At 33.7% G+C, this 15,900-nt stretch overlaps 1 protein-coding gene and 1 long non-coding RNA gene across 2 annotated transcripts; one reads left to right on the plus strand and one right to left on the minus strand.

The window, feature by feature from the left end:
- Positions 1–1,462: 1,462 nt before the first annotated feature.
- LOC143226373 (uncharacterized) lies at positions 1,463–7,872 on the minus strand. The gene is made up of 3 exons (XR_013014577.1): positions 7,770–7,872; positions 5,353–5,544; positions 1,463–2,558 (listed from the first exon to the last, which is right to left on the minus strand). It is a non-coding gene; the product is annotated as an uncharacterized LOC143226373 (long non-coding RNA).
- A 121-nt stretch (positions 7,873–7,993) lies between these two features.
- On the plus strand, positions 7,994–12,593 carry LOC143226371 (serine/threonine-protein kinase pim-3-like). The gene is made up of 6 exons (XM_076457253.1): positions 7,994–8,504; positions 8,914–9,017; positions 9,285–9,332; positions 9,539–9,902; positions 10,898–11,074; positions 11,287–12,593. Exons 1-6 carry the CDS (start codon positions 8,426–8,428, stop codon positions 11,478–11,480), a joined length of 966 nt encoding a protein of 321 aa, XP_076313368.1. The 5' UTR covers positions 7,994–8,425; the 3' UTR covers positions 11,481–12,593.
- The last annotated feature ends 3,307 nt before the right edge of the window (positions 12,594–15,900 follow it).

Consider the following 15,900-nt stretch of genomic DNA (forward strand, 5'->3'; position numbering starts at 1 on the left):
TACAAAAGACGTTATACAATTTACACAAAAATACAAGCGCCAATTAATTGAAATCATGTAAAAAGAATTCAAGCTGATAATTTTAAGTTTAATGGCAGAAAAGTTGAAAAATATTGTTGTTACGAAAATGATTTTCTACAAAGGGCTCAGCAGCGGGGGTTTTACTGTTCCTAATAATGATTTCACGTTATTTTAAGATCGTTGTCTTTGTACATTTACAAGAATCACTTCTAAGCTTTCGATATTAACTTCCTTCATTTGCTTTAGCTACGAAGCCGTCAGAAGAGTTTGTTTGTTTGTTTGTTTTTGAATTTCGCGCAAAGCTACTCAAGGGCTATATGCGCTAGCCGTCCCTAATTTAGCAGTGTAAGACTACAAGGAAAATAGCTATTCATCACCATCCACTGCCAACTCTTGGGCTACTCTTTTACTAACAAATAATAGGATTGACCGTAATTTTATAACGCTCCCACGGCTGAAAGGGCGAGCATGTTTAGTGCGATGGGTTTCGAACCCACGACCCTCGGATTACGAGTCGACTGCTTCTCCGTTTATGATTTATAGTCGTTTTACTGTTCCTATGTGGTTTTTTTGAAAGGGGTTTCAGCACGTATTGAGTACAATGTATTATATGAAGTATGGCGTGTTATAATTCGATTCAAGATCAGTCAATAAAAATTAACAGAAAGATGGTAATTTGTATCAAATGAACGAAATAACGGAACATGGGGTAGAGAGTATACGTGTAATCGTTATGACAAGGAATGCTAGAATTATTAAACTTTTACCTCTACGTTTCTCTGTATCAAACATAATGTATCTTTCCAGTGAAACGCCGAGACAACTAACAAATTTCCCAAAAGCAGTCGGCTCCTTACCCATGCGGTTTTTACGTATTAGTCACCAGTGAATTTTACCTGCTCAAGGGAAATACCAGTTGTGAATGAATTATTAGAATAACCTATTATCGTTTGAGCCCTGATATTTCCACAGGGGTAAAAGCTGATAAATAATATGTAAAAAACAACAACATTAGCAAACAGTTCATATTGCAAAACGGCGCGGTGGTATGTCTGCGGACTTACACCACTAAAAACCGGATTTCGATACCCGTGGTGAGCAAAGCACAGATAGCCAATTGTGTAACTTTGTGCGTAATACTAAACAAACAAACAACAATAATATTGTAAAATTATAAAAACTATTCGTCGTGTTTTTTGTTCTAATTTAGATATTATCTTAAAAAATAACGGTGTCAACCGTTTTCATAATGAAAGGGCCCGGTATGGCCAGGTGGTTAAGAGTAATCCGAGAGTCGTGGGATCGAATCCCCGTCACACGAAACATGCTCGCCCTTTCAGCCGTGGGGGCTTTATAAAATTACGGTCAATCCTATTATTTGTTAGTAAAAGAGTAGCCCAAGAGTTGGCAGTGGATGGTGATGAATAGCTATTTTCCTTGTAGTCTTACACTGCTAAATTAGGGACGGCTAGCGCATATAGCCATCGTGTAGCTTTGCAGAAATTCAAAACAAAAACAAACATTGTGAAAACATGGTGGTAGTAAGTAAAATAGAGCTTCTTACTTCATAGTATTTTTCGCAACGTAACACACAGTGTATATAGAAAGTTAAATCTCGTCGTTAATTGACTGATCCGAAAGGTCTCTTACATAAAGGAACAAGACTGAAGTTAAAACTCGGACGAGAAATGTGCCTTTATATACAGGGTGTTCGGAAAGTCACTGTGCAGTTTTGTCTGTTAATAAATATATAAGTGCACAGTGACTTTCCGAACACCCTGTACGAAGCAAGTCGTTTTTCCCGTGTGTGATACACACAGACCTGAGCATAATCTTAAGTAAATACGTTTCCGTATACAGACATGGGTAATGAAAGGCCAATTGCACTAAACGATATATTCAAGATACTGGTCACTGTTCTGTTGGAGTTTATTTCATTTAACAGAGATGTGGTTTTGTAATTCAATGATTAATAAATGTCGGCAGAGATTTAGGGAAGAGAATTCTATTGTTTTCCTGACCACGGGAAAAACAACAAAAACTGAAGGCACTGTCAAACTTCTTGAACTATCTTCTCGGGACACTATAAATACGTTAGAATAGTGTCCATCTTATCGTTTTAGAATCAAAACATTATTGTTATTCATAGTAGAAATACTGCATTGTGGAGCAAATCATTTGATAGTTAAAGGCATTATGAGTGTAGTTTTATTCTCTGAATACCCCATACCTTTATACAAGCTCTAGTATCAGAGAGAGTTAACTATGTCATGTGGTTTCCTTTGTATTCGGTTTTACTTTGCATCAACACAGAAAAAAACAACAACAAAAAAACTGTACCATTAAAGCCACCGTTTACGTTACTGAGATAAGCGATTTTTAAAGAAAGGTGTGCCATCAAAGGTTTCCATATCTTTCGTACGGTGCACTTGAAGGTATAGCAGAATCCTCTCCATTGTTGGTGAAATCAATCAAATGTACCGAATTAACGTTGACTGGTGCATTAAAATCACGAAAATTATAAATCCTCTGAAGAGCTGCAAAAAAGAATAAAATTACATCTGAATTTCTGAACTTGTAAAACGCAATAATTATAAGTTAACACTAATAATAACATATTTAGTTAAAATGCCAATGAAAAAAATTATTTAAAACAGTAGGAGTTCATAAATTAAATGCGTGATTAATCGAAAAATAAGAATTTTTTTCAAGGAAACGTTAGCTACTTTTAGAAGAAAGACCCAGTAGAACTGATAAATAATTACAATGGATATCATATGATAATACTGGAAACTTGGTTGGTAACTTCAGGAACTATAATCTGTCCAACAAGATCCTACTTGTTAAAAGTTTAATCCAGATCGGAGAGGTGATAAAGGACTTGGATTCTGGGAGGGTTGCTGGAGTAACTCATATACAAGTATTTATAATAAAATATATATATATATCAGGGTTAAAATTCGAATAATGTGTTCTTTAACTGATTTATTACTTTGGGTACGTATCATTCTGGAAAGTTTAAGAATAGTTACAGTGTATTTCTAAATTTAAAAGAAGCCGTACTAATATATTAGGATATTATTATCTCATTCTTTTTTTGTCGAGAATATCTAAAATTATTCAAAGACTTATTAAATAAACCTTTTAAACATTTGCGATAACTTTATAATATTTTCTTGGTTTTTATTTGGTTTAACGTTATGTGGGTGATGGAAATGTAGCATTAGAGTTCACTTCTATAATCCATAAAAGCTTTAATTATAATTTGAAACAAATGGTGATGTTCTTAGATATGAAAATGCCTTTCGACTCGGTATTATGGAAATTGTCTTCAATGAAACAAGAAGGCGGTTGAATAAAATATAAAATTTTATATTTGATAGAAAGTTAATCAGAAAATATGAAATAAAAGGTAAAAATTGGGTGTTATGCTACTAGTGAAATTACAATTAAGTATGCAACAGACCACTGTTTTGATTTGTTTGTTAGTATTTTACTTTCGCGCAAAGCTACTCGAGGGCTATCTGCGCTAGCCGTCCCTAATTTAGCAGTGTAAGATTAGAGGGAAGGCAGCTAGTCATCACCACCCACCGCCAACTCTTGGGCTACTCTTTTACCAACGGATTGACCGTCACTTTATAACGCTACCACGGCTGAAAGCTAGTCATCACCATCCACCGCCAACTCTTGGACTACTCTTTCACCAACGAATAGTGGGATTGACCGACACATTATGGCGCCCCCACAGTGGAAAAGGCGAGCATGATTGGTGCAACGGGGATTCGAACCCGCGATCCTCGGGTTGAATGCCTTAACCATCTGACCGTAACGGGCCTGTTTCGGTTCCCAATTCAATTTTGGTACTTATAAGTAGTGATTAAACAAAAATATTTAGAAAATTAAATATATTTATTTTAGAATTAAATATTCATATCCATGTAATACAAGTTATTAACGATCCCTTCACTGTAATGCTTTAATCTGCGACTGTCAAGTTAATGGAGTCCATTGTTTTAGTTATTTAGATATATTTATTAACATTTATTTTGGAATCGCATGTTAGTAATATCATATAAATATTTATATGCTAGCTCCTAACATTTATTGTCTAAAGGAATTTGTTCTCATTTATGCATTTCAAAGGTAATTTATAATGTTTGGATAAAATCACATTTAAATTATGAAAATTATCTTGTGGAGGATTATATTAATCCAATTTAAAACCATTAATATACATTAAAAATATCATATTATTAGATTTTGATAAAAACTAGAAAACTAATAGTGTTGTAGAGTATTATAAAGAGACATGAATCTTGAAATTATAAAATGGTGAATATATAATAAATTATCGTACTGAAAGAAATACTGTGAACGGTAAGAAACGGTAAATGTATACATGTATATGAGACACTGTTTATCTAGACATTTATTTCTGACGAAAATAAAATTTAAACTATATTCCAGAGACTCTAGTTATATTTATTTAAATAACGATTTTTTAATGCATTGTCAAATGCATTGAAAAAGTACATTCTTAAAAAGTAACAATTTCCTTGTTGGATCATAATAATATTAAAGAATTATTAAGAAAATTAAAATAGTTGTTGATATTAAACTTAGTATTGATTCCTTTAGAAAATACTGTAGACACTTGTGTAAGAATTTGACACCATAAAAGTAAATTAAATAAAAATTATATATATATTTTTTTTCATTCGCAGGCGAGTATTTTCTTGAGTGTGTGTTACGTTTGTGGCTTTCTAAAATAAGTAAATGAAAACGTAAATAAATATATATTTTAAATGAATACATCTAAATCAATTGTTTGTGTTTTATTTAAATTTTATAACTTAATATTTTTGGTACTAATTATGGAGTTGGTAACGAAATGGAACTGCGTGTAAATGAGAGTATATATTTACTGTTCAGTATATTTATGAAATGTTTTTGAATATGACTCTAAAGACAAAAATAAGTAACACACAATACCTGAATGCCGTACACTTTTATTTTCAAACACTATAATAAATTTGCAACCTTAAAAATTATATACCAATTTTAATTTTAAGGTTTACTTCATAAGCGTACAAACAACAAAGGCGATATTTACATTAAGTATTTTAGGGCCGGATATTATTTGTAAATATTTGTATCCATGCATTTTGTCACAAGACTGAGTTTATACAAAGTTTTTCTATTATTATTTTGAACTCAAATACTTTTATCCAAAAAAATTTAAATTATAACATGCAGAACAAAAAAAATACATCCTGAACTGGTAATATAATTCCTGTTAATTAAGATGTATTTAATGCGCTACAGTCTTACCTCGAAACTATCACATGACCAAACGTCATCAAAGTCTTTGTTAGGCCAATCGATGTGTGCGTGAAGGAATGCAACTTTACGGCTTTAGGCCTAGCGTTCCAATGTAAAATAGTGCGTTGACATTTTCCGAGGTCGATCGTCTGCAACGGCCTTGACGAGTTACTAGGTGTCCCACGTAAAGGTTCACCCTTTCTTAAAAAAAAAAAAAGTATAACCATTATTTATTAAAATATATGTATATGAATACTTGCTAAAAGAAACATATATTCGGAAAAGGGTGAAGTTAACCATATACAGAAGTAATTTGTCTTCTACTCAGTAATATGTTTAATTGTACTAAACTAGGATAGAGCAAGTTTAGTTCAAAAATATATTTGTTTGCCTTTGTGGTTTTGCACATATAAATTCAAATAATATATTTCACGTTTCAGAAAGTAAGCGCCCATTTCTACTATAATTGGTGTAGTTTTTTACAATATGAGAAGTAAAGATAGTTAAGTTATTTTTTTTGCTCTTATTAACTCAGTAATAACGCTTCTAAGAAACTATAAACTAAGAGCTTTTTCAAATTTGCTTTACAATTATTTAAAGAATAATATCGTTGTGTTTTTGTGGATTAAAAGATTGTGAGTTACATGAAGTGGTAAACACACTGAACAAAACACTGTGTATCTGTATTGGATAAACAAAGTTTATTTGAACTGTCTGTGTATAATACAACTTCTACAGCCAGCTAGGAAGAAGGAAAGAAATCCAAGAAGAAAAAATGTAACTTCATATTAAAAACGGTTATTGCGACGAAAAAACACATAGACACACTCATACAATACAGTACGGTGTGAAATATGTGTGTGATTTCCCTTGATATCCAATGTTTGAGTATTTTCAAACTTCAGGGAATATATATATATATATATATATATATATATTTCACCCCCTTAACTTCTTTCTTTGAAGTTTATAGAGAGAACTGTTGTTTCTTTTTCCTTCCATTGTTTCAACGCAGAGCAATACACAGGTTATTATCACTTCATTATATCATTGTCTTATTCAACTGACTTCGAATGACTAAGTACTGCATATATTTCAGGTGAGGACTTTTAACAGTTTTCAAGGTCTTTTTTTAAAGAATACAATGCGGATACAGCCAAAGTGGCCAACACAGACAGCAGCTAGTAGCTGCGCGTTTCTCCAAACCAGCTAAAACTTAACCAAAGCAGGAAATGTAGAGACGACGTGGCCATGAGTGTTATATAACAAAAACTGTATAAAAATCGTTGGCTGCAAAAAAAAAAAAGGTTTTTCACGGTTATTGAATACAAACTATATTCCTTGAAAACTATTCAGCACCAACTGAACACCCGTAGTACTACTTTTAACCTATTATTCTAGTACTTAGTATGTATGCTCTACTGACAAAATGTTCCCTAAATTCATTCTTTCGAAATATTTTGTAGTAGTGTAACTGTGTTTAATATAGTATGTTAGTATAACAACAATACTACTGAAATATTATTTTATATACAAGTAGAAAATATAATTATGGTGAAAATCTCGCTAAATTAAAACACTTTTATCAGTGAACACGAAAACAGCGTTTCTAGCAACAGCCCTTCATTAGCTTTCCAGTAAAAATGAAATTGTTTATAAGTGGGCAGTATCAGTTCATTTTTGTTAACTTGGTAACGACCTGAATGACTAACATGGTCATGTTTCAGCCAAGTCTCAAGACGGACTTAAGGGCTTTAAATATTTTTCAAAGTTATAGTAAATGGGGGAAAAACGGCTGAACTTCATTTCGTCATTAACTTACCCACATTATCAATTTAAAACAACATATTGTGACTAAAACTAAAAAAATACAACATTGGAAAACGTATTAACGTTTTCTTGCTGATGCCACAGAAATACTGTGAAAACTTGCTAAATAAAAGCGACATACTTTCAATTAATACAGAATATTATAGTCAATATCATTTCTGTTTTGTTAGTTTAAGTGCAGTAAATACAAGATAATTTGGTATGTCTGTCGTACCGTGTTTCTCCGATAATAAGACCTACCCATAAAATAAGACATAGTGTGATTTTTAGGGATAGTTTTAATATAAGCCCTACCCTTAAAATAAGCCCTAGTTAAGAGTGGCAGGAAGAGGAAAGAAATAAAAAAATTAATTTATTAATTAGTTTAATAGTTAGTTAATTAGTTTGTTTAAGTATTAATCAGTTAGTTTAATAATAGTTTATTTTATATGGTTAGTTTAATAGTTTTACTTTATAACTTCATTTTTTTAATATATCAAAATAAGACATCCCCCGAAAATAAGCCCTAGTGTCATATTTTGGAGTGAAAATTAATATAAGCCCTGTCTTATTTTTGGAGAAACACGGTATTTACTTGTACAATCACTATCACTCACTAGCAGTGTGGCATTCAAACTTCTGCACGCGTTTCCTACAGAGTCAAAATAGTACGCAGAATTATGGGTAGAATAGCCTTTACGTATATATTTAAACGACAACTCCTTCTCATTCATTGGACAATTCTGGGAAGGAAATCCGAGACCCTGTCTAGTGATTGGACATTTTTTGGCGGGTTTGGAATTCCACTTATTATAATACCACGCACGTGCTGTGACGCACTTGACGATTTACTCATCATCGAACATAGTAGTACACCGCACAAAACGATCAAACAAATAGTGACACGTGTATTGTCAGCAAATGTGTTTTTACAGGTGAATAATCAATGTAATATATTATATTTTTTATTACTAATAAGCATTACAAATATTTGGTACATCTAGTTTGTTGTTGACTTTTATTTCGCTTCATTTCAATTTACTTTTTTTTGGTTGTTCAAGTTCCTCCTCCAGACAGCGTAGTGATACTCTTTCGGTATATTTTATTTTACGGTCAACGTTCCCCCATATTCAATTCATGCAACGTTGTCGTGGAGAGAACATTGTGGTGTACGAATTTTATAAGTTATATAACAAAAGTGTGCGGGGTAAATTTAAAGGTATCTTGTTTACTTAGCGCTGCTTGGTTATACAGTGTTACTTTGATACGAAGAATGTTAGCCCGAAAGATTTCCACATTTTCTGGTGTTTTTTCTTCAGGATGTGCACATCAAAATGAAAAAGATAAACAAGGTAAGCTAACTGCCAACTTGTATTTAATAACGTTTGTACGCGCAATTGTTGAAAAGCTAATGCTCGTGACGCGAGTTAGATGCGTCGTTACTAATAGTCTAATACTATTCAAGTTAGATATAACTGAAAACACTATAATAGTATTTCTTGTTAATTTTTTTATAAAAATGTGCGGCAAACCAGAATCGGCTATCCAAGAGACGTATTTATTTTCAGATTGTAACTTATAAGTTGTTATTGTTTAATTTTCAACGTTCCGTAACTGTATCCCTAGTAAATACATTTACGTAGCCAACTAGATGAAAGTTTGAATTATGAAGGGATTTATAAAATTAATAACTTTTCTTTTATAGATACACATATATTAGATATGAAACTGATTTCTTTATTTTGTTTGTTTTCTTAATAGCACGCCAGGAACCGTTTGAAAAGGCGTATCGTGTCGGTCCAGTCCTTGGCAAGGGTGGTTTTGGCACCGTCTATGCGGGAACAAGAGTTCGGGATAATCTGTTGGTAAGTTTTATTCAGCTAAGTATTTTTTCTGTGAATTTCACTGCCACCTTACACCTTTGTAATGAATGATACTTTGTCAGATAGGATGTAATGAGTAATAATAATAAAAATTATGCAATTCACATGTTTGGAAAACATAAAGAACCCTAGAGGAAACAAATTTTAAACTTTTGTACTGAAAGAAAGTTTTCATTGTTCTTTTGTATAAGCATAATTATGCTTAAATTTGATAAATTATTTAACACTGTGCATTACTCTGTTTTTCAGGTTGCTATTAAACACGTTTCAAAAGAGAAAGTCACTGAATGGGGACAGGTAAGTTAGTTTGAAAACATCATTATTTTCATAACGCAGTTTAACTTTGGTAACTAGGATTAGGTCTTAGGTTTACAGTCAATACTTTCGGTTAGGCCTAGTTCATGGAATAAGTGATTTTAGTATTTAACATCGCAAAGCGTTACAGTTTTGCACATAAATCGTTTAAATTGATCAATAATACGGGTACATTTCTCTTATTTTAGATCGGAGGGAGTCGAGTACCATTAGAGATCTGTCTGCTACGAAAAGTCAACAGTTCATCGGGAGTGATTCGTTTGTTGGATTGGTACGAACGCCCCGATTCTTTCATAATCATCATGGAGCGTCCTGAACCAGTGAAGGATTTGTTTGACTTCATCACGGAGCGTGGTGTTTTGGAAGAAAAGTTATCCCGTTTGTTTTTCCGGCAGGTTGTTGAAACTGTGATAGCATGTCACAAGGCTGGTGTTATTCATCGCGACATTAAAGATGAGAACATCCTTGTTGATATGAAAACATTCTCTTTGAAGTTGATTGATTTCGGGTCAGGAGCTTACATGAAGGACACAGTCTACACAGATTTTGATGGTAAATATTTCGTCTGGTTTAAAAATATAGACTTGTGTTTTTGATAAAAATTAGTAAAACACTACAGTACAGAAGTAAATGTAATCTGTGTAAACTCTTAACTAAGGAAGTTTAGTGGCAGCGTAAAATATTGGCATACGACCAAACCTGCGTTGTGTGTATATATTAAAAGTGGGGTTGGAGCTAGTAAAATAATATTTAAGAGGGGGAATACGTGATCGAATCGTTAATATGAACTCATTACTGCCTTGTTAATATGACAAGGATTTGAAAAGATGTAGTCATTCATTATTTTAAATACAAGAAATAGAAGGAGCCAGTAGAACTATAGAGTTGCCTACGGCGTCTCGGATTTCATTCACGAAAGCAAACTAAACTAGTCCTAGCAACATATGGGTTGATTCGGCTCACCGTGGTTCCACAGTTGTGATTGGCTTAGTTATTTGACAAGCTTAAGGGCTGTATTTGTAGAGAAACGTGGTTTTTCTCCTGTTCCTATCGGGTGGTTAGTTTGTTTTTTATCGTTCAAGGGAACTGTAGAACGGTCTTTTGATTTATTTGGTGTATTGTTCTACGTGAGTTTCACAAATTAGGTAAAAATTTGGTGTATGATAACGATACATGAACGCATTCTTTTGACAAAAAATTGATCTAAATTCTAATTTTGGCAGCTAGAAGAGGCGTGGTTGAGTAACTTAAGGTAGAAAATAGCTTCCAGCTCAAGCTTTCTTAATATATCCATGGTTCGTAAAGTACCTGCTTTGCCCGACCAAAATTAATCAGCTCGCGCCTGGCAGGGGCCCAAGTCTGAATTTTGGAGGTTGACATTTAAGCTGCTCTGAGTGACTCAGAAGTTGGATTATGAGTGCTGGGATACATGCCATTTTAGTTTTTTAGTAATACTCTCTTCAATTAACTAATTATGTTTTGTTTATTAAATTTAAGCTTATAATATTTTGTATTTAAGAGCATTCCTCATTTTATCGCTTTTACAGGAACCAGAGTTTACAGTCCACCCGAATGGATTCGTTATAATCGTTATCATGGTCGCAGCGCCACCGTGTGGTCTTTGGGAATCCTACTGTACGATATGGTGTGTGGCGATATTCCTTTCCAGCGTGATGATCAGATCCTTAAAGCTGATGTTTCTTTCCGCCGTAGATTATCTCTAGGTAAGCGGTTTTGTTATTTGTGACAAACATAGCGATTAAGAAAAAAATGTGTTGCGATATTTTTAAATCTTTCATTTTCTTTTACAAGTTAAATGGATGTTCTTGTTTCAGATCTTCCTAGTTTTGTGTATGTGGTCATTCGTACTTAAGTTATTTACATTCTGCTAGTTTAGTGATCATTTTTTAAGTCTCTTGTCCTTCGTCTTCTGCAGAGTGCCAAGATCTGATCAGGAGGTGCTTGTCTATCCGTCCTAGTGACCGGATTTCCCTGGAAGACATTCTTGTTCATCCTTGGATGTCTGCCAAGCTCGAGAGTACCACCTCCGCCAATATTCCTGTGAGACGTAGCTCTGTTGACCAGCATTCCGTGGACGTAGCGTCCACAAGTAGTGAAGAGAGTATTTGATGACCAGCAGAATCGTAGTGGTAGTGTAGTGTTGGTTCCTAGAACTGAAGTGACTGAGCTTGTTCACGGTTGTTATGGCGACGGCACATCAGATGACGTATCCTTCATTGTAAATAACGACATCTATTCACCGACACTGGAAGGAATCATGTTACCTTTCCTTTCGTCTTGCCCAAGTGAGTCGTAGGTTCTGGCCGCAGCTTTGTCCAAATGTTGGTCAGTTCCGGTGTTTGGATGTGCTTACAAACATTTCAGCCGTCATTGACTATCGAACTGTGTACAGTTGTTCATACTGGGGGTTAACTTATATTCTCTATTTAACCGTTTAATGGCATATCAGGCACGAAAAGCTGGAGATCTTCGAGAGAAGACGACGCAATATGCTGTGTTTATAGTCATGTATTTATTTTTATGGCAAGACAGTGTTGAAGTAGATATGTTTACTACAATTAACGGGTATCGGTTTTGTGCAAAGATATGCATTTTGTGAGTTGTGAAACCAAAGGTATACATGTTCTAATAGAGAGGTGAAGGGTAGAGGGGCTGGAGGTTTGGATAAAAAATTTTTCCGGATAATAATATCCAGAACGGATAAAATTGTATGTTAGAATATACAAGTTGCTTTAATACAAATTATTTTAATCGGTTATTTATCAAAGTCTCAAAATAGTAAAAGAATAAAGTTTTATAACGTGCCAATTCTATTTCAGCCCTAATATCCTTCATGTATTGATTAATTAGTCGGAAAAATATTTAAAGACGGTCAAATCGCTAGATAACGTAAAGGGTGTATTTATATTATAAATGTATATAAATTGATACTACGAGCCAACTTTCAGTTCCTCACTGTTTGTATATAGGTTTCTTATTTATTGACATCTGTATACAGTATATATTACATCTTTATAACTGAAGAAATGAGCAGAGATCGAACACTAGATCCGAAGGGACTGGCTTCCATACACGTTGTTTCCTGAAATGTATACATATTTAAGTCTGTCTAGAGGAATCTAACATCGGATTTTTCCCGAGAGTTTCCACTCTCCTTGCATGTACATAAGTGTATAATATTAAAAAGATATTTTTTTAAAAAATTATTCATTAACCAACAAATGTGTCATGTATTCTTTATTTCAATATTTGTTCTTAAAACAGGCAGGTCGCTGCTCAGCATAGAATTTTTTTATTTACACGTCTAACGTATGTTGTAAAATCATCACGTGTTTCTCTTCTTTAGTATTTACATATGAAATTAATAGAATTATGAGGTGTCGTAACGATTGGTAATGTTCGAGGTAATTCATTATAACACAACACGTAAATAGTTTCCGAGTAATCGTCAATCTGAAGTTCCTTAAAGATAATAGTGTATTCGTTACTAAGAAGTGGGCGCGAACGAGATCTGCGTCTGTGTGCGGGCATATTGCCCAATCCATGACGTCACAGGAAGATGTGGCATGCATGCACGGTTCTGTACTGAAACAGAACATAGATATAACACGTATATGGCGATTTCGAGTGTTTGGTTTATATTGACTCGAAGCTTTTTTGTGTCGGGAATGTGGTTGACGCAAAGTTTCGTCATCAGCAGAGCGTTTCATGTGACTATAGGTCACAGGATTCAACTACTCGACTCACATGGTTAGGAAAGGTTATCTCGAGTTTTTGAATGACTTGTAATAATAGGGGAGCAAAAAAAAGTACTGGTTAAAGAGACTTTGTTGATAAATCGTTAGAAATAATGAAGAACTATTGTGTCTCAGTCTTCACTAATTGATATGAAACCGTTATCAGAATATGGAAAAAATGTTCTAACTTGCTTCCCTGTGTTGGAATGTGGACTGTTTGTTTTAGATGCGAAATTTGTTTGCTGTTGTTTTATAACGCATATCGAATGCACTTGAACGACTATTGATTAAACTTTAACAATGAGCTTGTTTGTACTACTAATGACGATCCTACTTTGTTCTTTACTTCAATGCAAACAAGGGACTTATTTATATTCCGAGAATTTGATGTTATAGACATGTATTAAGTGATATGTTCAAAGTACGGAACAGTAGCGTAGCCTAATCGATTTGGTTTTTAGAAATCAAGAATAACGGACAAAAACTTACTTCAGACAAAAATACAAATAATTACACGATAAAAGGTTTTCAAACTTAATGAAATCGAAGTCCTAGCTGCCACAGCAACACGATGAACATTACTTGGTATAGTGTAATAACAATTTTAAAAAATATTCTGGTAAAACCGGAAAACAATGAATCTAAGTAATAATTTAAACAATTATTTGTTTAGGAACTCTAGTTAGTCGAACAACATTTTTAAAGTGAAACTCTTGAAACATATATTTTTATAAATTTAATAACATTAAGCTGAGTTTTTTTCTCCAGCTACAACCGGAATTTCGAGTTAATAACAGTTGTAAACCTGTGTAATAAATTGTTATACCTAGCATTAACATAATAAAAATGGACATTTCACTTAACACATTCAAATCATTTGAAAGACAAAGCAAGTTAAACAATTGGCGAGTAATAAGAATGAGTTAAAAAGAAGAGCCTACAAAAAATTTCTAACAAGTTTAACGTCAAGTGGATTTCGTGATAAAGATTTTCATGTCTACTCAGTATTGATACGTGTAAAAGACGGCGATTCCATTGTTTTAATAATGTGTTTTTACCAAAAAATGAGAAACTTAAATCATGAAACGTTTATTCATCAAAAACGTATGAGAAAAATGATTTGGTACGAAGTGTCAGGACCTAGACAAAAAAACTGAGACTAGGATTTTGTGACTAGAAAACTGAGAATTTGTGCTTCTCATAAGCTGAATTAATATGCTTTATTATTAGCTTATAACAGCAAACACAGATTTGAATCTTAAAATATAAATCAGTTTTACTGCTTGGCGTGGAGAATTTATCAAATGTGCTTTGACAATTAAATTGTTGCGGCTTATTAACATGACATAAAACATCGTGTGAACTTAATGCCAATACATGGTGCAGAAAAATAGGTCGCATAAAATATTCTTTTAGATGTAGCTTACTAAAATATACAGTTCCCTACGATTTCGACCTCGTAGTACAAAAAATACTTCAAAAGGAAAATTAATGTTAATCAAGGACAGTATCTACGCCAGAAAGATATAAAAATGGTTACTATTTACAATTGTCAACCGCCATCTATTGGGCACTTTATGTATTATGAAAATGGTTTGTTAGCTGGTGTGTACTTATATAATAGTTTCCATTTTAATTTCGAAATATGGTTAATTTAAAAATAAATGTGTACATTTTTCATTTCCTTACAATCATACAAACTTTCAACTCCACTGCAATATAGCCGCCAGTTGATAAGCGGTAACTGATGAGCTTATAACGCTAAAATTCAAGGCTCGATTCCCCATGATGGACAGCACAGATAGCTCACTGCGTAGCTTTATGCTAAATTAAACAAATCACTCCAACAGCCTTTTTAAGGACAAATACCAATTGCTGGAGAATGTTCGTTTCTTTGTTTTTCAATTTCGCGCAAAGCTACTCGAGGGCCACCTGCGCTAGTCGTCCCTAATTTAGCAGTGTAAGACTAGAGGGAAGACAGCTAGTCATCACCACCCACTGCCAACTCTTGGACTACTCTTTTTACCAACGAATAGTGGGATTGACCGTGACATTATAACTCCCCCACAGTTAAAAGGGCGAGCATATTTGGTGTGACGGAGATTCGAACCTATGACCCTCAGGTTACGAGATGAGTGCCTTACCCACCTGGCCATGCCGGCTCTCAGAAAAGAATAAAGTCATTGCCAAGGAAAAGCTCGCTATGAAATTAGCTGTGGTAGAAACGATAGGCCTAACGATCAACGTTAGAGGAAAATTAATAGTTTTAAAAGAAGCAAGAGGTAAAGTTTATTCTGTTAAAAGTAACTGAACCAACCAGAGTAGATATTCTGAAGAAAGAAAAACAAATGATTACTGGAAGAGCAGTATACGACAGCAGCAATACGCGCCATGTTGTAGATAAATTATACACAGAATACTAGTGCGATGAAAATAGAAAAAGTGGTTCGGTCATTCAACTGAAATTCTAAAATAACTGAATAGGCCTAACTGAACTTTTGAGAATAAGAAAAGAACATACATGCGTTTATCTTGTTTTGAATATATACATTAGTTTGTAAACAAGTGGCGTGCGTGCTGTTTATTTGTCGTTGAATTTATCGCCAACAAGTCACACACACCTAGTATAAGAAACCTAAGCCCAAAAACACATTCATATATTTATACTATAAAGAAGTATCAGTAAAGGTATTTAACTGACAATTAACGAATACGACCTTAACATCTCATAACGTTACGACTAACGCAAATTTTCAATTAAATAGCCCAATTGTTGCATTTTGACATCAGTT

Source organism: Tachypleus tridentatus, chromosome 9, assembly GCF_004210375.1.
Source record: "Tachypleus tridentatus isolate NWPU-2018 chromosome 9, ASM421037v1, whole genome shotgun sequence".
Classification (NCBI taxonomy): domain Eukaryota; kingdom Metazoa; phylum Arthropoda; class Merostomata; order Xiphosura; family Limulidae; genus Tachypleus; species Tachypleus tridentatus.

What these genes read in the sequence shown, in the direction of transcription:
- LOC143226371 (XM_076457253.1), top strand. Translation starts at nt 8,426, where the DNA reads ATGTTAGCCCGAAAGATTTCCACATTTTCTGGTGTTTTTTCTTCAGGA. An exon ending in GAGTTCGGGATAATCTGTTG is followed by an intron (nt 9,018 to 9,284) that starts GTAAGTTTTATT and finishes TCTGTTTTTCAG; the next exon opens with GTTGCTATTAAACACGTTTC. An exon ending in AGTCTACACAGATTTTGATG is followed by an intron (nt 9,903 to 10,897) that starts GTAAATATTTCG and finishes TCGCTTTTACAG; the next exon opens with GAACCAGAGTTTACAGTCCA.